Genomic DNA, 20,829 nt, shown 5'->3' with positions numbered 1-20,829 from the left:
CGTTCTTCAGCCTCACCCGCACCAAAAGGCGTTGATCCATTCAATACTCCACAGCCTCTTAGCACTCAGCCAGGCAGCGTGGAAACACCAAAAAAACAAAAGAATCAAACCCCAATTGAGCCCAAGCACTCAATTCTGCCCTGCTTCAACTACTCGCCCTTGCTTCAAATTATTTGCCCCTGCTGTGGCCCACTGACCATCCGCACAAGACGCACGCCCAGACTACTGCGTTGATTTGTCCCTCCTTATACCTGAAAAACACACACACGGATCCATAGAAAATGGACGTGCACAAGCGGCAGAGCATCGCCGAGCCACACGACGACCCGTGGCCTGAAATGAGCGAAAAACCCCGCGTTCTGGTGGCCCATACGCCCGTGGGACACATGGCTTTCGACGAGGAAAACGACGGGTTGCTCCCCGTGACGGCGCCCCACATGGCGCCAAAGAAACAGGCGGCTAAAACAGTGGTGCTCCCGCGGAAAGACTACTTGAACTTCGTAGTCTTGATTCTCTTGTACACGCTCCAGGGCGTGCCGGTGGGGCTAGCGTTCGGCTCGGTGCCGTTCATCTTGAAGTCCAAGCTCTCGTATTCGCAGGTCGGCGTGTTCTCGTTGGCCTCGTACCCGTACTCGCTCAAGCTCCTCTGGTCGCCCATCGTGGACGCGATATACAGCAAAAACATCGGGCGGCGCAAGTCGTGGATCTTGCCCGTGCAGCTGGTTTCGGGGCTCACGCTTCTATACTTGGGGCTGGTCATCGACAAGTTCATGGCGGACCCGGCCTCGCATTTGCAGACAATCACGTTCTGCTTCTTCCTGTTGGTGTTTCTCTGCGCCACGCAGGATATAGCCGTTGATGGCTGGGCCTTGACGTGTCTCTCGCCCGAAAGCTTGTCGTTCGCGTCCACGGCGCAGACCATCGGCATGAACTGCGGCTACTTCTCCAGCTTCACGGTGTTCTTGGCACTCAGCTCCCCCGAGTTCGCCAACAAATACTTGCGCAGCACTCCGCTCGAAGAGGGCCTCTTCGACTTGGGCAGCTACCTCTCGTTCTGGGGGTGGATGTACTTGATTGTGACCGTGGTGATGTTCTTCATCCCCGAGGAGCCGTCCCACTTGCGCACGCGGAACAGCGAGAAGCACTCCATGGAGCACTACAAGAACGAAGACCACCACAATCGGTACACGGCCCTGGCGCCCAAGTACTGGCAGGAGTTGAAGACGGTGTACGTGTCGATGATTGCCGTGTTCAAGCTCCCCAATGTGCAGACGTTGATGGTGATTTTGTTGTTGGCCAAGCTCGGGTTCCAGGTCAACGAGGCCGCCACCAACCTCAAGCTTTTGGAGAAGGGCCTCACCAAAGAGGACCTCTCCATCACCGTGTTGATTGACTTCCCCTTCGAGATGATCTTCGGCTACTATGCCGGCCGCTGGTCGTCGGGGAAAAGCCCCTTGAAGCCGTGGTTGATCGGCTTCGCCGGCCGCTTGTTCGCGGCTCTCTGGGCCCACTTGATTCTCTACTACTTCCCCAAGATCGAGAACGGCGAGGTGCCGTACAGATTGTTTCTTGTCATCATCGTGCAGCACTTGCTCGGGTCGTTCATGTCGACCATCCAGTTTGTTTCGCTCTGCGCATTCCACACCAGGATTGCGGACCCGGCCATCGGCGGCACGTACTTGACGGCACTCAACACACTTTCCAATTACGGTGGCACGTGGCCCAAGTTGATCATATTCTACTTGATCGACAAGTTCACCTTGGCCACGTGCCACGTGCAGTCCACGACCACGGTGTACCCCATCTATTCTGACGAGGAGAAGCAGTCGTGCTTGGCAACGGGCGCGTCTGTCCACATCGTGCGTGATGGGTACTTCTACACCAGCACCATCTGCATCTCGCTTGGCGTCCTCATCTGGTTCTGGGCCAAACGGCGAGTCATGCATTTGCAAGCACTTCCCCAATCCGCTTGGCGGGTGAATAAAGCCTGATTGGACTTGGTCATTTGTGTATTCTATGTCATACACGAAGCGGCCCACCCAGCCAATGTTCTTTCTTCTGTAGAGGCCCGGCGTTTCTGCTGCACCTTCCAACACTAATAGCGGGCGAGCGTGCTCGTGTACCGCAGGTCGTCTGCCAGACTGGCGCTGCCATGCAAAAAGCCGTCGTGGAGGAAATCGATCGGCAGAAACGGCACCTTCGAGTCGTGCGCCATTTTCTTCGAGATCGACGAGTACGTGCCCACCAACGAGGGTAGCAATGCGGTGCCGGGGGGCGAGGCGTGCGCCCCGAAGATGCCTGGAGAAGCCACGGACGGCGTCCGCACGATGGGCGAGTTGGACACCGACTTTGCAAGCGCACTGAACGTCTCCGACAAGCCTCTTCTCGGCTGGGGCTGCTGCGGCCCCACGCTCAACTGGGAGGACGAGACCACGTAGTGGCGCGGCGGGCTGCCGATGTACGGATCGTGGATGAGATGCGTGCGTTCGTCCGAGCGGGCCAGGCCGCGTGGCTCGCGCTGGTGCTCGTCGAAGGAAGAGCCGGTTTCGTATGCGGGAACTTGGAAGTTGTTGGTGTACCAGTCGGGCTTCGTGAAGTGTAGCTGCGTCTCGGCGTGGGCTTCCTTGGGCAAGGCCTCCAGCACATGGAGACCACGCGGCGACAGGGGTCCCGGCGCCGGGCTCGGGGCAGACTTCTTGTAGAGCCAGAACTGGAACAAGATCGCGGCGTCAAACACCACGGTGCCAGTGCTGCCGACGAGAAAGGGGATCTGTGCGCGGAGAACAGCGTGGAAGTCTGCGGTGCCCAAGTACTGGTCGTATCTGGCCAACAAATAGAGGTCGCTCGCGATGGACACCGTGTACAAGATGTTGCCCGTCATGGCAAACACAAAGAGGAGCGGCGACACGCCCGCCGTGGACTTGGAGCGGAAGTTCTTCCCGAGCTGCGGCATGCGGGAGCTCACGTACAAGCACGTGCTGAGCCAGCCGCTACAGGTGCCCACAAGCGCAGACGAGTAGTGCAAGTTGGACACGCACGCCCACACAGCGTTGCAGACCAGAACAAGCGCGTCCTGGAAGCGCCGCTGGTCGTCGGGGGCGTCGATGGGCTGGGCACTGGCCTTTCCGAACGTGGAGCTGATTGCCGAGGCAGAAAGCACCAAGTCCAAGAAGCTGCGGCGCGGCCGGCGCGGCCGTCGGGGCGAGCGGGACGAGCGCGAGCGGTGCGTGCCCAGCCTGTCTTTAGGCGGCGAGGCCTCGAAGCGGTTGAGCCGCGACAGAAGCATGCTTTTCACCGGCCCGGCGGACCTGACGGGCCGCATCATGTTGGGGCTCTGGAGCATGTTGTGGTGCACGGGCTGGCGCGGATACACGGCCGTGTAGTACCAGAACTGGAGGCCCAAGATGACGTCGATGAAGCAGTAGTACAAGGCGAGACACGTTTGGAACGGGAGGGCCCGGGTCAAGATGCAGCCGGCGAGGTTGGTGGCGTCGCCGCTGATCCAGCACGCGAGGAACGCCGGGGAGATCCCGGCCACGGACTGGTTGGCGTAGTTTTCCAAGACCTGGGGGAGCTGCGCAAAAAGCCACACCACCAACGAGAGAATGCCCGAGGCCCGCGACACGGCCAGCACCACGTGCAACTCGTCCGGTAGCAGGTGCGTGGCGTTGGACACGGCGGCAGTCAGAAGTGCTAGAGGGCCCATTTCCGAGGTTGCATCGGGGCAAGTTGCGGCGACGGGATGGGGATTCGGATGGCCGATAAGCCAGCGAGCACAGTGATCAGCCCAGCTGGAGAGGCCCTGGTGGATCGGACGGGAAGTGGGGCTGCCGGGTTCCAGCACGTGACGTCGTGGTGTCCACAAACGCAGACGGTTGGAAACAAAGGGAAAAAAATCACGGAGAGAAAGCCGTGGTGCGTCCCCAAGTCTACAGAACAGAGCTGGCGATCCACGAGTTTGAGTCTGCAAGAAAATTCGGGTGCGCGCAGAGAACGCTGCGATAAGCGAGACATATAAGCCGGGCTCTAATTGGGCCCGCTGGCGGTGTTTCCCGACGACAGCACACAAACAGCGTGTTTCATGAAGGCTGCCTTTTTCTTTCTTTCTTCACGCGTGATGTTGTCTTATGAGAAGAAAAAAAAAAAGACGAGCCGGGAAGTGCCGATCGTTCTGTCCTATCGGGCGCCGGCTGCCTTATCTTGGGATGTAGCGCACCACTACGGGTGCCCTTTCCAGATCGTCCCAATGTCGCTGGATTTCCTTGCTTGCCGCAATAAGCCCCGCGCCCACTAATTTGCATGTTTCTGCTGTCCTCGTTGAGCTGCCACAAAAAAAAAAAAGACGCCCGCTGCCCATTCTTGCTGGCAACCAAGGCCAGACCATCAGCAGATGCCATTGCCGCAGACCTGCGTGGCCATCGCGCAGTGCGTGCTAAAGCGCGGCCCAGCATCCAAGCTCCGAATGCGAACGAGGCCATATTAGCATCTGCGAAACCGAAGCCCGCCACCAATAGCACAGCATGATCGAGGTTCTTGCAAACGACCGGCTCGGCAAGAAAATCAAGGTCAAGTGCCTCGCCTCCGACACGATTGGCGACTTGAAGAAGATCATCTCCTTGCAGGTGGGCACGTCGTGGGAGAAGCTCGTGTTGAAGAAGGGCCACCAGACGTATAAAGACCACATCACTCTCGACGACTACGAGGTGCACAGTGGGTTCAACTTCGAGCTCTACTACGGGTAGGAGGGGCATGGGGCAAGTCCGAGCTTTGATATGGGGAACTCCACCTCAGGATATGGAGATTTACCACGGGATCTTGCGTTCTACTGCCTGATGTGGGGAACTCCAGCTTCGGGTTCTTCTACAGAATCTCGAGTGCTGCTACAGGGGCCCATTCAGCCAAGAGAGCCACGGAGCGTTGTGGTGCGTGAAGGATGTATATAGTCGAATACAATGCTGGGAAGCCGGCCCTCGCCCGTTCGTGTAGGTAGTAAAACAGTTGTAGAATTGAACCGGTGGTCTTGCGAGTCGCAGGTTGCGGCGGGCCACGGTGAGAAACGAGCGGCTCCGATGAACGGGGTTTCCAGTCCATGGCCCGCTTTGGGGCTGTGTGCTTTCTGGGTCTCGGGGCCGGGAGGTGTTTTGCCGCATCACGCGCTGGAGGAAACCAGGTGGGATTGCTCAGTGGCCTCCGCACCGGGTCCAGGGACCGAGGGTGTCACTGGGAGCCAGCGCCAATAAGCAACAGGTGTTGCAGGGCGTGCACTTAGCTCGGCCCTGTTTCAAGGGGCGCTCAGTCATTCTGAGGCTCAGTCAATCTATAAGAGCCCACATCCATTCAGAGAAAGCTCAGGAAAGCTCAGCCATTCTATGAGAACGCTCAGTCATTCTGAGGCTCAGTCAATCTATAAGAGCCCACAGCCATTCAGAGAAAGCTCAGGAAAGCTCAGCCATTCTATGAGAACGCTCAGTCATTCAGACCAAGCTCAGTCATTCTGAGACGCTCGGCCATTCAGACAAAGCTCAGTCATTCAGACAAAGCTCGGCCACTCCGACAAAGCTCAATCATTCAAACAAAGCTCAGTCATTCAGAACGTTCAGTCATTGAGAAAGCTCAGCCAATGTATGGGAAAGCTCAGTCAATCTGGGAACGCCCAGCCATGCTGAGAACGCTCCGCCTTTCTATAAGAGCCCTCAGCCATGCTGAGAACGCTCAGTCATTGAGAACGCTCAGCCAATCTATGAGAAAGCTCAGTCATTCAGACAAAGCTCAGCCATTCTAACAAGCTCAGCCATTCTAACAAGCTCAGCCATTCTAACGAGCTCAGTCATTCTAACGAGCTCAGTCATTCTAAAAAGCTCAGTTATTCAAACAAAGCTCAGTCAATCAGACAAAGCTCAGTCATTCAGACAAAGCTCAGTCATTCAAACAAAGCTCAGTCATTCAGAAAAAACTCAGTCATTCTGAAAAAACTCAGTAATTCCGACAAAGCTCAGCCAGTCCGAAAACGTCCCCATTGCGAAAACGCCCGCCACTCTCGAACGACGCCCTACAAGAAGTACTCGACCTGGCGGGCGCGGGAACGGCCGTCGAAGTAGGCGCGGAACACGTCGTCCGGGCCGGCCGGGGCCTGCACGCCGTTGACGCCGCGGCCCTCCAGGGTGTCCTGGGCGTTCTCCGGCGACGCGTCGAACACGTTGCAGAACTGCCCCGGGAGAAAGGCCGGGCCCGGGCCCAGGCCGGCAGCGCGGCTCTCGTAGCTGGAGTGGCTGATCTCAAGTACGCTGGCCAGGTTGCCGCAGCGGTAGCAGTAGTTGGGCGCGGACCAGATGGTGAGGCACTTGCCCTGCCAGTAGCTGATGAAGCCCTCGTGGCAGAGCTGGTGCGCGCGCACGAGCTGCACCAAGCCGTTGTCGTGGCAGAACTTGGTGACGACCTCGCGGCCAAACAAGTAGCCCGCGCCGCGCGGCAGGAGCTGGAAGTCCGCGATGTCCGGGTCCGGGTCCAGCCACACCAAGTCGGCCATGATGCCGTCGTGCGGGATCTCCTTGAAGCGGTCCACGACGCGGATCTGGTCGAGCTGCTGGCACAGCGGCAGGAGCCCGCCGTGCGTGGCGAAGATCCGCCCGTCGATGGTGGCGCCGAGCGGGAGGAAGTCGAAGAGCTCCGTGAAGTGGTGCCACACCTTGAGCGAGCCGCCGTACTTGTGGAGGATCTCCGTGTAGAAGCCGTAGTTGGTGGTGATGGTGCGCGACTAGTGGTTGCCCCGGATGAGCGCCACCCGCTCGGGGTACCGGAGCTTGAGCGCCACCAAGAGCGTCATGGTCTCCACGGAGTAGTAGCCGCGGTCCACGTAGTCGCCCAAGAACACGAAGTTGGTGCTGGGCGGCGCGCCGCCGATGCGGAACACCTCGAGGAGGTCGTGGTACTGCCCGTGGATGTCGCCCACCACGGTGCACGGCAGCCGGAGCAGGAGGATGTTGGGGGCGCCCAAGAGCTGGCTCTTGAGCTGCTGGCAGAGCGCGTGCACGGTTTCCTCGGGGAGGAGGCGCGGCGGCCGCCGCTCGAGGAGCTGCTCGAGGCAGTAGTCGAGGTCCGTGGAGGGCCCGGCGAACGCGTGGGTCATGGCCAGGGGACGGGGAAAAAGGCTGGGGCGGGTTGGGCCGGGTGCGCTGGGGTGGGTGGGGCCTGGCTTTGGAAGTTTAGGGCCGGCGCGCGCGGCGCCAGGCCCTGGCGGCCGGGGCCACGCTGGCCCTGGCTGGGCAGGTGGAGAGAGGGGATGGGTGACGGGTCTGGGGAATGTTTCGGGAATTTTGTTGGAGAGAAATTTGTTTTGAGTTAATCAGAATTAGTTGGAGCTGGAAATAGGAAAGCTAGGAATATATATGGTTGGTGTTCGTGGAATTGTTATTAGTGATGATTTCTAGGTGCGGCATAGATACTATAACTGGCTAGTGATGGAATCAGGAATCGGTGCTGAATCTGAGCGGTGATTATTTCAGGAGGTTACCAGTGGAGATTTTTCAGAGGCTTCAAAATTACAATATCTAACTATTGTTAAAATGGGAAATTCAGCAATATAAGTGGTTGGTGCTCGTGGAATTGTTATTGGTGATGTTTTCTAGGTGCGGCATAGATACTATAACTAGCTACAGCTAAAAGTGCGAAATCTGAAATGAATCAAAGCGGTGAATATTTCAGGAGGTCACTATTGGAGTTTTTCTGGATACTTTGCGATACTCAAAACTAGCTAGTACTGGAATCAGGAAATCCAGGAATATATATGGTTGGTGTTCGTGGAATTGTTATTGGTGATGTTTTCTAGCTGCGGCATAGATAATATGACAAGCCTGTGCTGAGAGTGGGAAGCGTGATGGATCTCAGGGGTGATCATTTCAGGGGTTACCATTGAAGATGTTATTGATTGTTTAAAAATTTCCATATCGAGCTATTGCTTAAATAGGAAACCGGGGAGTATAAGTGGTTGGTGTTCGTGGGTGGTGATAATTTCTAGGTGCGGCATGATTATCAGAACTAGGAAGTGATGAAATTGAGAATCGGTGATGTATCTGAGCGGTGGAAGCATTGAGATTGCCTCTGGGGATGTCTCTACATGCTTTAAATTTAACAAATCTGCCGGGGAAGAAACTTATCGAATCTGCTATGATTCCAAGCTGCGGTAATTATAGTCCATATGATTACTGTTGGGAACTGGTCTCATAAGAGATCTTGAGTTTACGAATCTGCAATAAATCTACACCTGAGATAATTAATGTCCATGGGACTACCATTAAATACTGATCTCGTAAGTAAGAAATATAAAAATTACGAAATCATCAGCTGTAATGAATCTGATGTACGATAATTATCATCCATGGGATCATTATTCCCTAGCTGCGGCATAGAAACCATAGCTGGCTACTGCTAAAAGTGCGAAATTTGAAATAAATCCGAGAGGTGAATAATTCAGGGGGTGACCATTGGAGGTTTTCTAGAGGCTTCAAAATTACATTATCGAACTATTGTTAAATTAGGAAATCCAGGAGTATAAGTGGTGATTGGTGTTTGTGGGATCACCATTTGAGAGGACTGCTCTAGCTGCTTTATAATAGTCAAAGTTAGCTAGTGCTCAGCTTAGGAAATCGCCAGCTGGGATAAAGTTAACCTGCGAAAAATATCGTCCATGAGGCCACCATTGGAGAGGGCTCCTAGATGCTTTATGATAATCAAAACTAGCTAGTGCTAAAATTGGGAAATCTCTAGTGAATCTAAATGGCGGTTATCGTGAGATCACCATTAGCGAGGAAAAATTTAGCTGCTTCATAATAAACTAGCTGCTTTATAATAATCGTAATTAGCTATCACTAAAATTTCGAAATCTGGGATGCATCTAAGCTGCGGTGATGGTGAGAATACCGCCAGATACATATTTTCTAGCTGCTTCATAATTACCATTATTTAAAACTTGGGTGTAGCATCATCTTGACTTGATTTCAGACGGTATCTGGATCTTCATTCATCTTTCTCAAACTCTATTGGTAATTATTTACATGGTATAGGACTCAGGAAACTTCCTCGAGGCGCACCTCTTTTTGATTAAAATACTAATTTATTACTTGTCCTATCTCCTTTACGTACTTATTTATAAAGGAAAGCTGCGTTCAAATGATGTTTCCCTGAAAAAGCCACTTATTCTTGAAACCTGTCAAAAAATGAGTCTTCTGAAGCTGTATGAGTTGACCTTTTAGGTCTAAACTCAAGAGAAATATTTGAGGTTCTCAAATAGCCTCAGGAATGGACACTGAACCAACTTGTACAGTCTCAAGGACTACTTATAGCTACAGGTTTGAGTTTTACATCCGTTTACGTCTTTTCACCCTTTCAATAGCTGGTTAGTATTTACCTGTTCTGATTCTTCAGCTACTACTCACAATAAAATAAGAAAATTATATGCAATCTCATGCTATAAAATCCATACCTTTTGTCATATCTTCTCTCCTTACATCTACAGGATTACATTTTATAGAGCTTTATGAGTTATTTGAAAATAAGGAGCACTTCAGATCCAACGACTGTATATATTTTCTTTTTCATACGCTTTCAATCAATGCATTATATTGGCTGCTAGCTGAGCTTTCCTAGTTATCTTGAAGGATGATTCTTCTCATAGCGTTCTTAAATCACGAACAGCTTGAGTAAATAAACTTTTGCTAAATCGCTTTATGTCGTTTATATTCTTCACCCTCGTCTAAAATCCAGTCAAGGATATCCTTCGTAAAGGTTTTGATGTACAAACTGTCACTATTCCCTGACTTAGCCTAGGCATGCTTTTATACATATTCATACTATTTATAATATTGACCATACTATGCTACCGTTTGCTATTAAATAATCTGAGACGCTTGAGTCCCTACTCAACTGTTTTATTTTTTTATTTAACGTGCTTTATTTGCTTTAAATACCCATTTATTTGTGCGACACCTTTTCGAGAAAAATGATACTCCGTCAAGAGCTAACGTGAGCTAATCCAATCCTTCTTTAAAGTATGAAGTTTGATATTGTTAGCATAGTCTGATTCCATCGAATTGGTATTTGATTGTGTTAATTTACTGTAATGGATTATTCGAATTATTTTAATTCTTTGATTCTTGGAGTACTGGATTTTTGATAGGATTATTTGATGGTAACATATTGTTTATGTGAAAGTGTTCAGATATTGTTTGTTCATTGAGATGGTCGAAAATTTTTGTTTTTTGAGGAGGTGGTATCTTGTTTGTTTATTAAGGTGGTGATGTATTTGGATTTGTATGATAGAGGTGATGGAATGTTTGAGGGTTTCTGGGGTGATGGCTAAATTCTTTTAATTGAGGTGATGGCATATCGTTTGTTTAATTAATAGCATGTCATATTGTTTATTCAATTAAGACGATGGCGTCTTTCAAGTTAGCTAAATATGGTGATATTTTTGAAGCTATTGACATGCAGGTGATACCTGAGTTAATCATAGGTGATTGTCACATTCGTATTTCTTTGATGGTGCGTGGCGCTATAGTTGAGTTAAGTATTCTCAGATTACGGTGTAATCAAAACAAGTTGGATGCGGTGACGGCGTCTTTGAGTTTTCCCAGTTAAGGCGATGGTAAAGTTAAGTGTATTAAACTGCGGGTAACAATATTTTCAAGCTCACTCAAATGCGGCTAGATCTTAATTGAACTCAACCCAAAGTGAATTCAAAGCAGCTGTTTAGTAGACTTTGCCTTGTTCATGTCATTGACGAATTGGGCGAGAAATGGTATGAAAAGTAGCACGAGCCAGCAAACCTGCGGTATTGCTTCCAATATGAAAATTGGCACCAGGTGGTCGAAGCGTGTCTAAAAGATTTTTGTATGGTTCATTTTGATCACCCTACCTGTGTTGTGCAATGTGGCATGCTTTATTGGCATCCTTAGAGGCGAGGGGCTAGTAACAGTGACGGGTCCAATTGTGTATCGAATGGATACGAGATATCGGACATTGATTTAGTCCTGTTTTGCTATCTTCGCTGGAAGATGTAAATCTATGCTGTGTCCTGAAGAGAAAATTCGTTAAAATTTAAAACAAGAACAGAAACAGGTACAAATTGGAGTAGTCATCATACCAGCTCTATGAGTATTGTGATGGAAATTTGGAAAAGGAACATCAGATCAAAAATCCTAAGCTCCATGATGCAAAAATGCTACATCTTTTGCTCTTCTTGTCAGTGCGCTGAATTATATGTGTTGATGATCTCGAACTACTTTGAACACATATATTTTACCAAGACAAGACTCAGGTCGCAAATTGTGCCGAATTCAAAGGGAATATGATACATGTCTTGATGCCTTCTGTTGCTCATTTGTCAGTGAATTAAAACGCCTCCAAAAATTTACACGCTGTTTCGTAAGAGCCTATCAGATCATATACACAAAAAGCTTTGCAAATATACCCTTCGGATTTGACTTTAATGATACATAGAGGAGTAATCACACTTTTCGGTACGGATTTAGAAATTTGGACCTCATTGATTATAAAGCCGGAATGGCAGCCGGCGATGCAGAAATTAAAATATATGACAAGCAACTCATTTAGGCCCAGATCTATGCATTCAAGTCCATAATACTGAAGGTTGTATATGCTATCTGTGTCAGATTTGCTTGAATGGGGCTCTAGTACAGCTTGCTAGAGCCAAGAGGCGAGAGAGATAGTAGAGTCGGCCTAAAGCTCTTGAAATGAAATAAATAAGAAGAGAATTTCAGATTCGTTTGATAAAATTACTTAGAGTTAGGCGATTCGTTCTGATACTAACAGAATTTGTTCTTGGAGCCGCTGGGTCTTGGGTCGAAAGAGCGATCTGAATCAGTGGTCCTGTAGGAGAGCTTGTCATCGACGCTTGCATGAAACTGATAATGAAACCGAAAGTCCACCTGATTTTGCATTGAAAGACCTTATTGAGCTCGAACCTGCATGTGATTAATTTCAATCTAGTATCATGAACTGTAGGAGTGATTAGTTGTACTTTGTATAGAGGCTGATTCGTTGTTGATGTTTTACACAAATCAAGGAAACGTAAATCTATAGGTTCGGGCCCGCTCGGAAAAAAATCTTAATGACACATACATTATAAATTGTAAAGTTAGGCCTTTGAGTGAATATTTACCCGAAAGTATCCAATGCTTGTCTAGATCATCCGTGATTTCTTACCTTTGGAAATATACGTGTGAATATCTTGTATCCGCGAAAACCGGCTTGAGTCTTCAACGAAAGTCACCAGGAGACCATTGTCATCACCAGGTCACTCGAATAGAGCTAAACTGATCTCACGTCTCTTCACAGCTCCGGTCACATTTCAAGTACAGTCAAAACTCATTTTTAAAACATTATCCATGGATTTGCACCTGCTTCATCTCCACACAGGGCTACGAGAGCTAATAAAGTTGTGCTCTTCGGATTGAATCAGCTGCTAGAAAAGCTAATTTATGAAAGTCCGACCTAGATTAACTGTTCAATTTGCAGTAGATCGTGGAACATTACGGACGCTCTCTGCATAACGTCGGGATAGAACCAGGTGATTATTTCACAGAAACTGTTAAAATAGTCTTTGCTTCTAAATTCTCAATCAATACAATCGACCTATGTCAAGGCCTTCCCCTAGGGACCGAACAATCAAAAACTGTGCCGTTTTATTACAGCAACCACGAAAAAGCCCATCATCTTACGTTGCATGAAGTATTAGTCGTTTATGAATCTACAAATGAATGTAGACCAGGGCTGAGTGGGCTGAACCTAACTGATGGCCGCGAGCATTTGCAACTTGGCCGTATACAATGACGACTGTCAATTGTCGCTCAGGATCCTGAGTATGAGTTTGTATTTGCCGCTGAATCTGGTCTGTATCGATTGGAGTCTTCATACATGGAGAGCGCTGGAGAAACTACTGGGCCAGGGAAGAATTGATATGTCCAATTTATTTGTCTGATAATCTCATTTGCTGAAAAAGCTACAAAGTCCCATGGGCCTTTCGGTATAAAGACCAAGGGAGCTGAAGATCATCTTGGCTTGGCCTGGAATGGTTAGTTATTCGCCATTACTGTGGGTTACAGGAGACCGGAAGTTTTCGGCCACAAAATTTTTCAGCAGTTCGGCTCTCTAAGACGTAGAACTCTATCCCAACCCAAAACGGTTTCGAAAGCATAGTATAAGAATCGATGGAGAATACTTTCGACCGGCCGGGCGCATCACCAAAATAGATTGTAGATAAGGCTCCAAGGAAACAACCGATTTCGTAGATTGCAGTTACAGCTCCCTGAAAGGTAGCTGCATCTTTACGAAGAGTTGAGTCAATTTGTATATGTCTCATAAAGTGGTTTAAGATTGAGGAGCGAGCCGATCACGACCATAGCAAAATAAAAGAAATCCAAGACCAGAAATTATAGTTATAAGTCTTCCAAGGGCTGTACGTCTTGTTCCCAAAAAAGACGGAATCGACAGGTCTTGGTCAGACGTTTGGGAAGTGCTTGTAGATTTAGATAGAGTCATGGTATGGGCTTGTAGATTTAGATAGAGTCATGGCATGGGCTTGTTGTACGCGTAAATTCTCCAGATAAATGTCTTTTAAATATATCGGCCCCCATCTATTTACGTGCCCGGAGCAATTGAAAGAACCCTGGGCCAAGAGCAGGAAAACAGAAGCACGGCAGCGTGCGCCAGCATGCAACAAACGCAAACATTAGCCTCCACAGCATCGAGCAACCACCCCCACCATACCCCAAGTCAGCACCACGTGCCCGCAGCACTAGACCTCGGCCACCGCCTTCGCCAAGATGTCCATGCCTTGCTCAATGACGTCTTCCGGAATGTTCAACGCAGGCACCAAGCGGATGACGTTGCCTCCCGCAGTGATCACTAGCAACCCATACTCCCTGCACTTGTGGATGATGGCCCCGGCGTCGACGTGGTCGTGGAGCTGCAAGCCCAACAAAAGCCCTCTGCCCTTGACGGCCTTCACCTTGTCGGGGTGGCGCGCCTGGATCTTGGCCAAGCCGTCCGTGAACTTCTTGCTGGCCACGGCCACGTGCCCCAAGAAGTCGCCGTCGCTGACCTGGTCCACCACATACGAGCCCACCGAGGCCCCGAGCGGATTGCCCCCGTAGGTGGTGCCGTGGTCCCCCACCTGCAACGCGTTTTCGATCTTGTCGCCCACCAATACCGCGCCGATCGGGAACCCGTTGCCCAAGGCCTTGGCCATGGTCACGATGTCCGGGTGCGCGTCGCGCCCCAAAGCGCAGTGGGCCCACAACTGGCCCGTGCGCCCAAGCCCACACTGGATCTCGTCGTAGATGAGCACGGCGTCGTTGTCGGTGCAGAGCTTTCTCAACTGCACCAAGAACTGCGGGTCCACGGTGTTCACGCCACCCTCGCCCTGGATGGGCTCGATGATCACAGCCGCGGTCCGGGCACGGCTGATCACGGCCTCCACCGAGCCGATGTCCGCAGGGTCGGCCACGTGCACGCCGGGAACCAACGGCGCAAAGGGCATCTGGTACTTGGGGTTGGCGGTCACCGACAAGGCGCCCATGGTTCTGCCGTGGAACCCGTTTTTGAAGCAGATGATCTCGGTCTTTTCTTCGCCGCTGGCCTTGCCGTACCGCCGGGCAAACTTCAACGCAGCCTCGTTGGCCTCGGCCCCGGAGTTGCACAAGAACACCCGCTGCGCATCCGCCATTCCCCCGGCATCAATGGTTTTGCGCACAAGCTTATTGGCCAAGTCGCCCGCCGGCGCGTTGTAGTAGAGATTGGAGCAGTGCATCAAGGTCTGGGCCTGCTTGGCGATGATGCGGCTGACCTCGTCGTTGCTGTGGCCCAAGCACGTGACGGCGATTCCGGCCGTGAAGTCCACGTACTGGCGGTCCTCGAGGTCGTAGAGATACGAGCCTTTTCCGCGTGTGATGACCACATTGGGACGGGCGTAGGTGGTGACTGTGTAGGGCTTTGTGATGTCGTCAATGAACTTTCCGGTGACCGAGGAGGCGTCTGCGTCGGCCACGGGCACGTGGGCACCAGAACGGGCACGTGACGTGGAGAAGCGCTGGAGCCCGGCCGCGAGCCGGGCTGGTTTCAAGCAGGCAGATCTCAACATGTTTTTGCGGGCAGAATGCTGGGAAAACGACGTATGCTGGGGGTTATGTACCTGCTTATCGGGCGAAAATCTTTTCCGCACCGCGCTTAGATGACTAACCATTGCCTGTTCGGGCAACTTGGGTGCAAACCACGCGCGCGTCTGCATGGCTGATTAGATTGGACGAGACTTTCCAATCCACGCCGATTGGTGATGATACATATGATTCGTCTTTTGCGTCCCGTGTGATGGCCGGACTTTATGTGCTACTCTTTAAGAGTTTCGATTTTCCGAGGCTTTATCCTTGTTGGCCACCTATGATCCACCCGTCTCATTCACCCAAGACCGTCATATGATGGTTTGACTCATAGATTCGTCAAATACGATGTATGATGGTTAAAACCATACACCAAAGGGTTCCTCTCACAGTGAACGTTGACTCATTTCGAGTCTTGCATTGTCGCTTGTCTTGAGGCGTATATCATGAGTCCTGGAATATGGTGACTCCCCTTATACTACAGATGATGAATACCTATACTATATATGATGAATACCTATATTATGTATGATGACCTATACTATATGATGAATACCTATACTACATATGATGAATACCTATACTATATATGATGAATACCTATATTATATATGATGACCTATACATATGTGATGACTACCTATACTACATATGATGACCTATACTATGTACGATGTCTTCTGTCATAGAACATCCGATGGCTCCTCTCACCACATACGAAAATCCCCTCATACCATGTATCCTACCATCTAATAAATTGTGGCAATCCTGGATGGATTTCTGAAATCACGTACAACTGTAGTAGTGCCCACTATACAGGTGCGGATAGCCAGCCACAGGTTTCCTGAACCTTCTTCAAAGAAGGTAGCAACTCCGTGCAATCTCCCGAAGATTCATTTCGAGAGGTAACTTTGCACCTGCTGCTTGTTGGCAGCATTCACTATCAAACGCACTTCTCTTGCGGATGATCGGCCAAGAAAGAAAGAACACTCCTTCTTCTTTCAAGTGCAAGAGACATTGTCTGCAATAATATCAAAAGCCACTGACACCTCTACCTCAAATCATTCTAGCTTCGGCTACCCAAGAATGAACCAGATGATTTTTGTGCTACTGACTACAAGAGCTGACAAAAATACAACACTCACTCAATGGTCATTTATTTTTCCGCAAGACATCTTACTATCATCTTTCTCTCTTGTGAACCTATAGCCTGTCGGCGCTGATGGTGGTCTCCACCTCGCAGTCGCTCTCAAAATTTTTCATCGTTTGCACAATTATGCGATTTATCTCAAATGTCATGCGCGATTCGTCGTCGGAGCTGGCCCCTTTCATGTGGACCACAACACCAGCCAAGTAAAGTCTTGGGTTTGCTTTCGTAAAGTGCAATTTGTCGATCCGGTACGCAGCTTTGAAGCATGCAAGATTCTGTACCCGATCGAGAATTGATGCCTTAGTCACTGTGAAATCATAGTCCGAGTAAGGAAATGAAATCAACAATATCCCTCCGAGAGTCTTTACTAAATTCCACCCAGCATAGCATAGAAGAGATGCAACAACCAAAGTAGACGACTCATTCAAGTCAAAACCAAACTGCTCTTTCAAGTTCTCGGGTATGACAGGCACCACCGAGAAAAACGCAGAGTATAAAAGCGTGAGCAATCTAATGGGGTTTTTAATCAATATCTTCAGCATGTTTCTAACACGCTGAGTAAAGGCCTTCTGCTGAGAATGTCTCGTCTGCGATGCCAAAAGCCCAGTGTCTTTGATAGATCTATTTTTCAGACCCATAGTTTCCACAAGCTCTAGAAGCGGAGTCTGCTCTAATATGTAAGTGGAAGTGACCCACGTGACTGCAAATACCAACATCAAAACCAATTCGTACAAAAGCCAGTCCACGGCTCCATTTTCTTTGGTCCCGTGTATATGGTGAGCGCTATGCTCGGTACTGTCACCCATTGAAGGGTCAACTATCCCCAAGACTAACTCCTCGATGAAGTGACTGACCAAGTCACAGCCCACCATAACCAGCGACGTGCTCAAAGCAAAACTTGTCAAAACCTCAAGCCGCCCCAAGCCAAATGGGTATGCGATGGACGACTTGCTCCACACTTCAAAGTTCGACATGACATCCACGCAGGATGTCATCAACGAGCCTAGCGAGTCGTAGAAAATCAAGTGGGCGAGCGTGGAAAACGCCTGCTGCTGTGTATAAAATCCTGTTAGGAATACAACGACAGAGGTCAAAGAGTGCACTAAAGACATGGCCAATTTGAACTTTTGTGAATCGCTGGCACTTTCCGATGACTCTTTGAAGTTTGGAATTGGATACAGGTCCGGAATGAGGTTCGGCTGATTGTTGGCTTCAGCTATAGGGATCGGTTCCTGAAACAAGTTCATCGAAACTGATGAGTGTTTGTATCGATGGCCTTTTCTATGCGCAGGCTTAGCAACAAGCGAAGGGCTCCCGGAAATCCCCAGCATCGTCAATTCTTGTGAGCCGAAGCTGAACGGCTGTTTTTTTGCCGGTGAGCTTGTTCGCTGGCGGCTAGGAGACAATTTCTGTTGCCGCACGGGAGACGAGCTCCGGGAAGGAGAGCCCGACCGCAGTCTCGGGGTCCTCGGTTCTGCTGGTGGGAGTAAGCTTGCCGTGGGTGTGTAACTAGCTCGTCTTGAGGAAAAATTTGCCGAGTATCGATGTTTCAGTTTTTCAGTATCAGCTGAAGCATCCATTCCCCCAAAAGACGACCCCGTGTCGTCTTCCCAGATGGGGTTGCTTGTGGGCTCTCCGCCAAAAAAAGAGCGTGGCCTGGTACGTGAGCTGCTGGAGTTAGAGCCGGCTCGCTGATGAAAAGAAAACGAAGGCTGCCCCACGGGTGCTGCAGGGGTGTTCGTCAATGAAGTATTACTGCCGTTGAACGAGTATCGTTTTGACCCATAAGGAAAAGTATGTCGCGAGGAGGGAATTGCCGAATTGCCAAGTGTCCCGTTCGCCAAATCGTTAACAGCACCATCAGGTGTTGAGTTAAACATTGATGTCAAAGGTGTGGTAGAAACCTCGTCTGGGTCATAATGCAAGGACTCTGAAGAGAAGTTGGCACTCAAAAAAGAGAGGTCGGGCACACGGCCAGGTTTTTGAATTGCGAGCTCATACTTGTCGTCGTGAACGGGAGAGTCCGAAGATATCTGCCCGTACGTCGATGGACCAAGAAAATCCGAGTCTTCCAAATGATTCTGGGACATGGTTTGAACAACTGTTCCAGACAAGTGGAAAGAACTTTGATATCTCCAGTATGAGGAAGAGTATTGTGATCGGGGTTAGTTGATAAGACAGGAAAGCGTCTCCACGTTTCTTCACAAGGTCAACAATGGGGGTCGTGTTTTGTTTTTGGTGGTTGTGCTCTTTCTCGAGACGAACCTTGTCCGCCAAGGCTCCAAAGATACCCGAAGGGTTATGTTGCTACCTGCAGAACGAGCACTCGTCCAGAAACCAATCGAGGTACACAATTGCACGATGACGTCGCCATGTGTGCAGTTTAGCCCAAAATGCGCGGCCGCACCATGTCGTCACCCCCGCGGGTGCTAAACGATCATAATTAGTATCTCTCTTGCAATCTGTTTATTCTGTTCCGGCTCTAGTAAGGATTTTCCTTCGTTGTGTAGGCACCGAACATCGAAAGACTTATACACCCCGAGTTGATTTCCGTAGTGGTGTCCTCTATTAGGGCCACGCTCTCCATTCGGAACTGTTTGGTGAACTTCAGGTCAGTTGGCCTGAACGGGTCTTCCTGCTCGACACTATTTTCTTTCAGTTTTAGAACAAGATTAGGGTCATTCGCCATTGCCACATCGCTGCTCTGATTGATTTCTTCATCATCAAGTGTAATCGGACTTGACTCTTCATCTGTGCCGAAATCGTATGAGTTCATTTCAGGTTCTGGGAGATTCAAGATCATGGACATTGTCATGATGGCCGCGCTGTTGGTACTCTCGAGCGTTGCACCGTCAGGAGAAAGCTCAGTTTTGGCATTGGCTTCCGGAACTTGAGGGGAACTCCCCATGATGTCGTCCTCATGCGGCGCAGCCAAAGCTTGCGTAAGCGAACCTTTGATTTGGAAAAGTAAGTCAAAGAGCAAAATTTTTAACTTATCCTGCCCACTGGCCAAATAAGTGGAGTTTAGTAGAAGCATCATATTTTTCAAAAAGACAAAGTGCAATGAGTCATGCATCGCTATCACCTTGGTGAGAGAAGCGCTATGGATGATCAAAAGTCTCAAGAAAACAGAAATGATATCATGAAGTTGCCGCGAATATAACTTGAGTACGGCCGCATTGTCCACAAGCTCAAGGATGTTCAGAAGTAGGCTTGAAAACTGCTCAAATTTGTCGAGCAGCATCTCCAAACTCTCAGTGCTGGATACAGAAAACTTCTTGAAGAAGTCCTTGAAAACCGGCAAAAGCTCGACTCCTTGCAAATTTTTTCTTGAGAACATCAACAAATTTGTTTCTTCATTGGACCCAAAATCGCTTTCCCAAACTGCCAAGGAGTCCCGGTGGGTAAGAAAGTACAGCTCCAAATAATTGAAGATTTTAGCCTTATCCTCCCATTCAAGATAGTTGAATAGCTCCCCGAAGTACGAGTCGCTTGAATCGATGGCAAACTCACATGCATCCATGAATTTCAAAGTGAACCGTCCGATTTCAGCTGTTGGAAGACTGGCAATGAAAATTCATTGGCCAAAGGCGCGAGCGATGTACAAGACCAAATGGTACTGACATCACAGTCAGTTTGTAGTAGGTCGCAACACAACTTAGCATTGACATGCGCGGGGAGTTCTGCAAACATGAGTGATATTGCAAAGTCTTTATGATTGATGATTACCTGCATCACTGTCTCTTTCATTACATCACTGTGAAGACCCCAAATGTCGCTATCTCGGGATCCGAGAGAGTCCTTCATTTCTTTGATTGCTAAACGAAAGAGCTCCTCTATGTTTGTGGATCGATACTGCGTTTGCAAGATTGTGAACATCACGGATTCGGAATAAAACAGTTTATGCGAGATGACCTCTTTACCAAATACCAAAGAAGAGGCCAAAGGATGGAGTTTTGAGTTCCCCCCGGCATCTGTGGCTTCGGCTATCATTGAGATGGTATCTGCAAACAGAAGGATGCGATGATAGATCACTTTGATGAGGAACCTTCTTAGGCGAGCACAATCGGAGGAATCCAAAATCCCGGCAGACTTGAATGCTGCTTTAGTTTGGAAGACCCTATTTCTTTTTTCCATGGCATTCATGGTGATTTTAGTGAGTTTTGAAAATGCACAGTCCTGGCGCTCTTCAAGTTGGTCGGCTGATGCATACCAGGATTGAAGTAGTACTTGTAATGTTGAAGCCGCGTCCAGCTCGGGGGAAAAGTGTTCGGGAGGGACACTCAAGTTCCCAGGCCCGATGTCTCTGCAATAATCGGTGATATCGTCAGCAGTTGGGGGGTGCGAATCCCCCGCGAGAAGGCGGTTCAAGTTCTGCACAAACAGCTCTGCGGAGTAAGCTTGATTGCGGCGAGGAGCAGGGAGCAGGACTTTCAAAGGAGACTCGGCAGTGTCCTTAGTGAAGATGTATCTTTCGAGGTCGGGGTCGTCCAGCTTGATTTGGTTGCT

General features: G+C 49.6%; 7 protein-coding genes across 7 annotated transcripts in view; 2 read left to right on the top strand and 5 right to left on the bottom strand.

Annotated features, from left to right (window-relative positions):
• Nucleotides 1–386: 386 nt before the first annotated feature.
• On the top strand, nucleotides 387–1,991 carry METBIDRAFT_41095 (uncharacterized protein; the record flags this gene model as incomplete). Its single annotated transcript, XM_018857353.1, has 1 exon — nucleotides 387–1,991. The coding sequence occupies one exon, from the start codon at nucleotides 387–389 to the stop codon at nucleotides 1,989–1,991; it is 1,605 nt and encodes a 534-aa protein (XP_018711943.1).
• Nucleotides 1,992–2,095: 104 nt separating this feature from the next.
• METBIDRAFT_41974 (uncharacterized protein) lies at nucleotides 2,096–3,706 on the bottom strand (the record flags this gene model as incomplete). The annotated part of the gene is made up of 2 exons (XM_018857474.1): nucleotides 2,096–3,236; nucleotides 3,309–3,706. 2 exons carry the CDS (start codon nucleotides 3,704–3,706, stop codon nucleotides 2,096–2,098), a joined length of 1,539 nt encoding a protein of 512 aa, XP_018711942.1.
• An 814-nt stretch (nucleotides 3,707–4,520) lies between these two features.
• METBIDRAFT_40985 (ubiquitin-like protein) lies at nucleotides 4,521–4,742 on the top strand (the record flags this gene model as incomplete). The annotated part of the gene is made up of 1 exon (XM_018857338.1): nucleotides 4,521–4,742. One exon carries the CDS (start codon nucleotides 4,521–4,523, stop codon nucleotides 4,740–4,742), a length of 222 nt encoding a protein of 73 aa, XP_018711941.1.
• Nucleotides 4,743–6,049: 1,307 nt separating this feature from the next.
• Nucleotides 6,050–7,432, bottom strand: PPG1 (putative serine/threonine-protein kinase; the record flags this gene model as incomplete). The annotated part of the gene is made up of 2 exons (XM_018859281.1): nucleotides 6,782–7,432; nucleotides 6,050–6,754 (listed from the first exon to the last, which is right to left on the bottom strand). The coding sequence occupies exons 1-2, from the start codon at nucleotides 7,124–7,126 to the stop codon at nucleotides 6,050–6,052; spliced, it is 1,050 nt and encodes a 349-aa protein (XP_018711940.1). The 5' UTR covers nucleotides 7,127–7,432.
• A 6,126-nt stretch (nucleotides 7,433–13,558) lies between these two features.
• ARG8 (acetylornithine transaminase) lies at nucleotides 13,559–15,192 on the bottom strand. Its single transcript, XM_018855951.1, has one exon. It carries the CDS (start codon nucleotides 15,152–15,154, stop codon nucleotides 13,811–13,813), a length of 1,344 nt encoding a protein of 447 aa, XP_018711939.1. The 5' UTR covers nucleotides 15,155–15,192; the 3' UTR covers nucleotides 13,559–13,810.
• Nucleotides 15,193–16,373: 1,181 nt separating this feature from the next.
• METBIDRAFT_41604 (Zn(2+) transporter) lies at nucleotides 16,374–18,200 on the bottom strand (the record flags this gene model as incomplete). Its single annotated transcript, XM_018857433.1, has 1 exon — nucleotides 16,374–18,200. One exon carries the CDS (start codon nucleotides 18,198–18,200, stop codon nucleotides 16,374–16,376), a length of 1,827 nt encoding a protein of 608 aa, XP_018711938.1.
• Nucleotides 18,201–18,606: 406 nt separating this feature from the next.
• Nucleotides 18,607–20,829, bottom strand: part of SRB8 (Srb8p) — a 5,907-nt gene continuing 3,684 nt past the window's right edge. Inside the window, exon 2 of the mRNA XM_018854790.1 lies at nucleotides 18,607–19,874. Coding sequence (XP_018711937.1) covers nucleotides 18,803–19,874 — 1,072 coding nt within the window. The 3' untranslated portion in view covers nucleotides 18,607–18,802. The remainder of the gene's footprint in view (nucleotides 19,875–20,829) is intronic.

This window comes from Metschnikowia bicuspidata (assembly GCF_001664035.1).
Source record: "Metschnikowia bicuspidata var. bicuspidata NRRL YB-4993 chromosome Unknown METBIscaffold_3, whole genome shotgun sequence".
In the NCBI taxonomy this organism is placed as follows: Eukaryota; Fungi; Ascomycota; class Pichiomycetes; order Serinales; family Metschnikowiaceae; genus Metschnikowia; species Metschnikowia bicuspidata.
The sequence above is the reverse complement of the archived record's forward strand: the minus strand, read 5'-3'. Positions and strand labels throughout refer to the sequence as shown.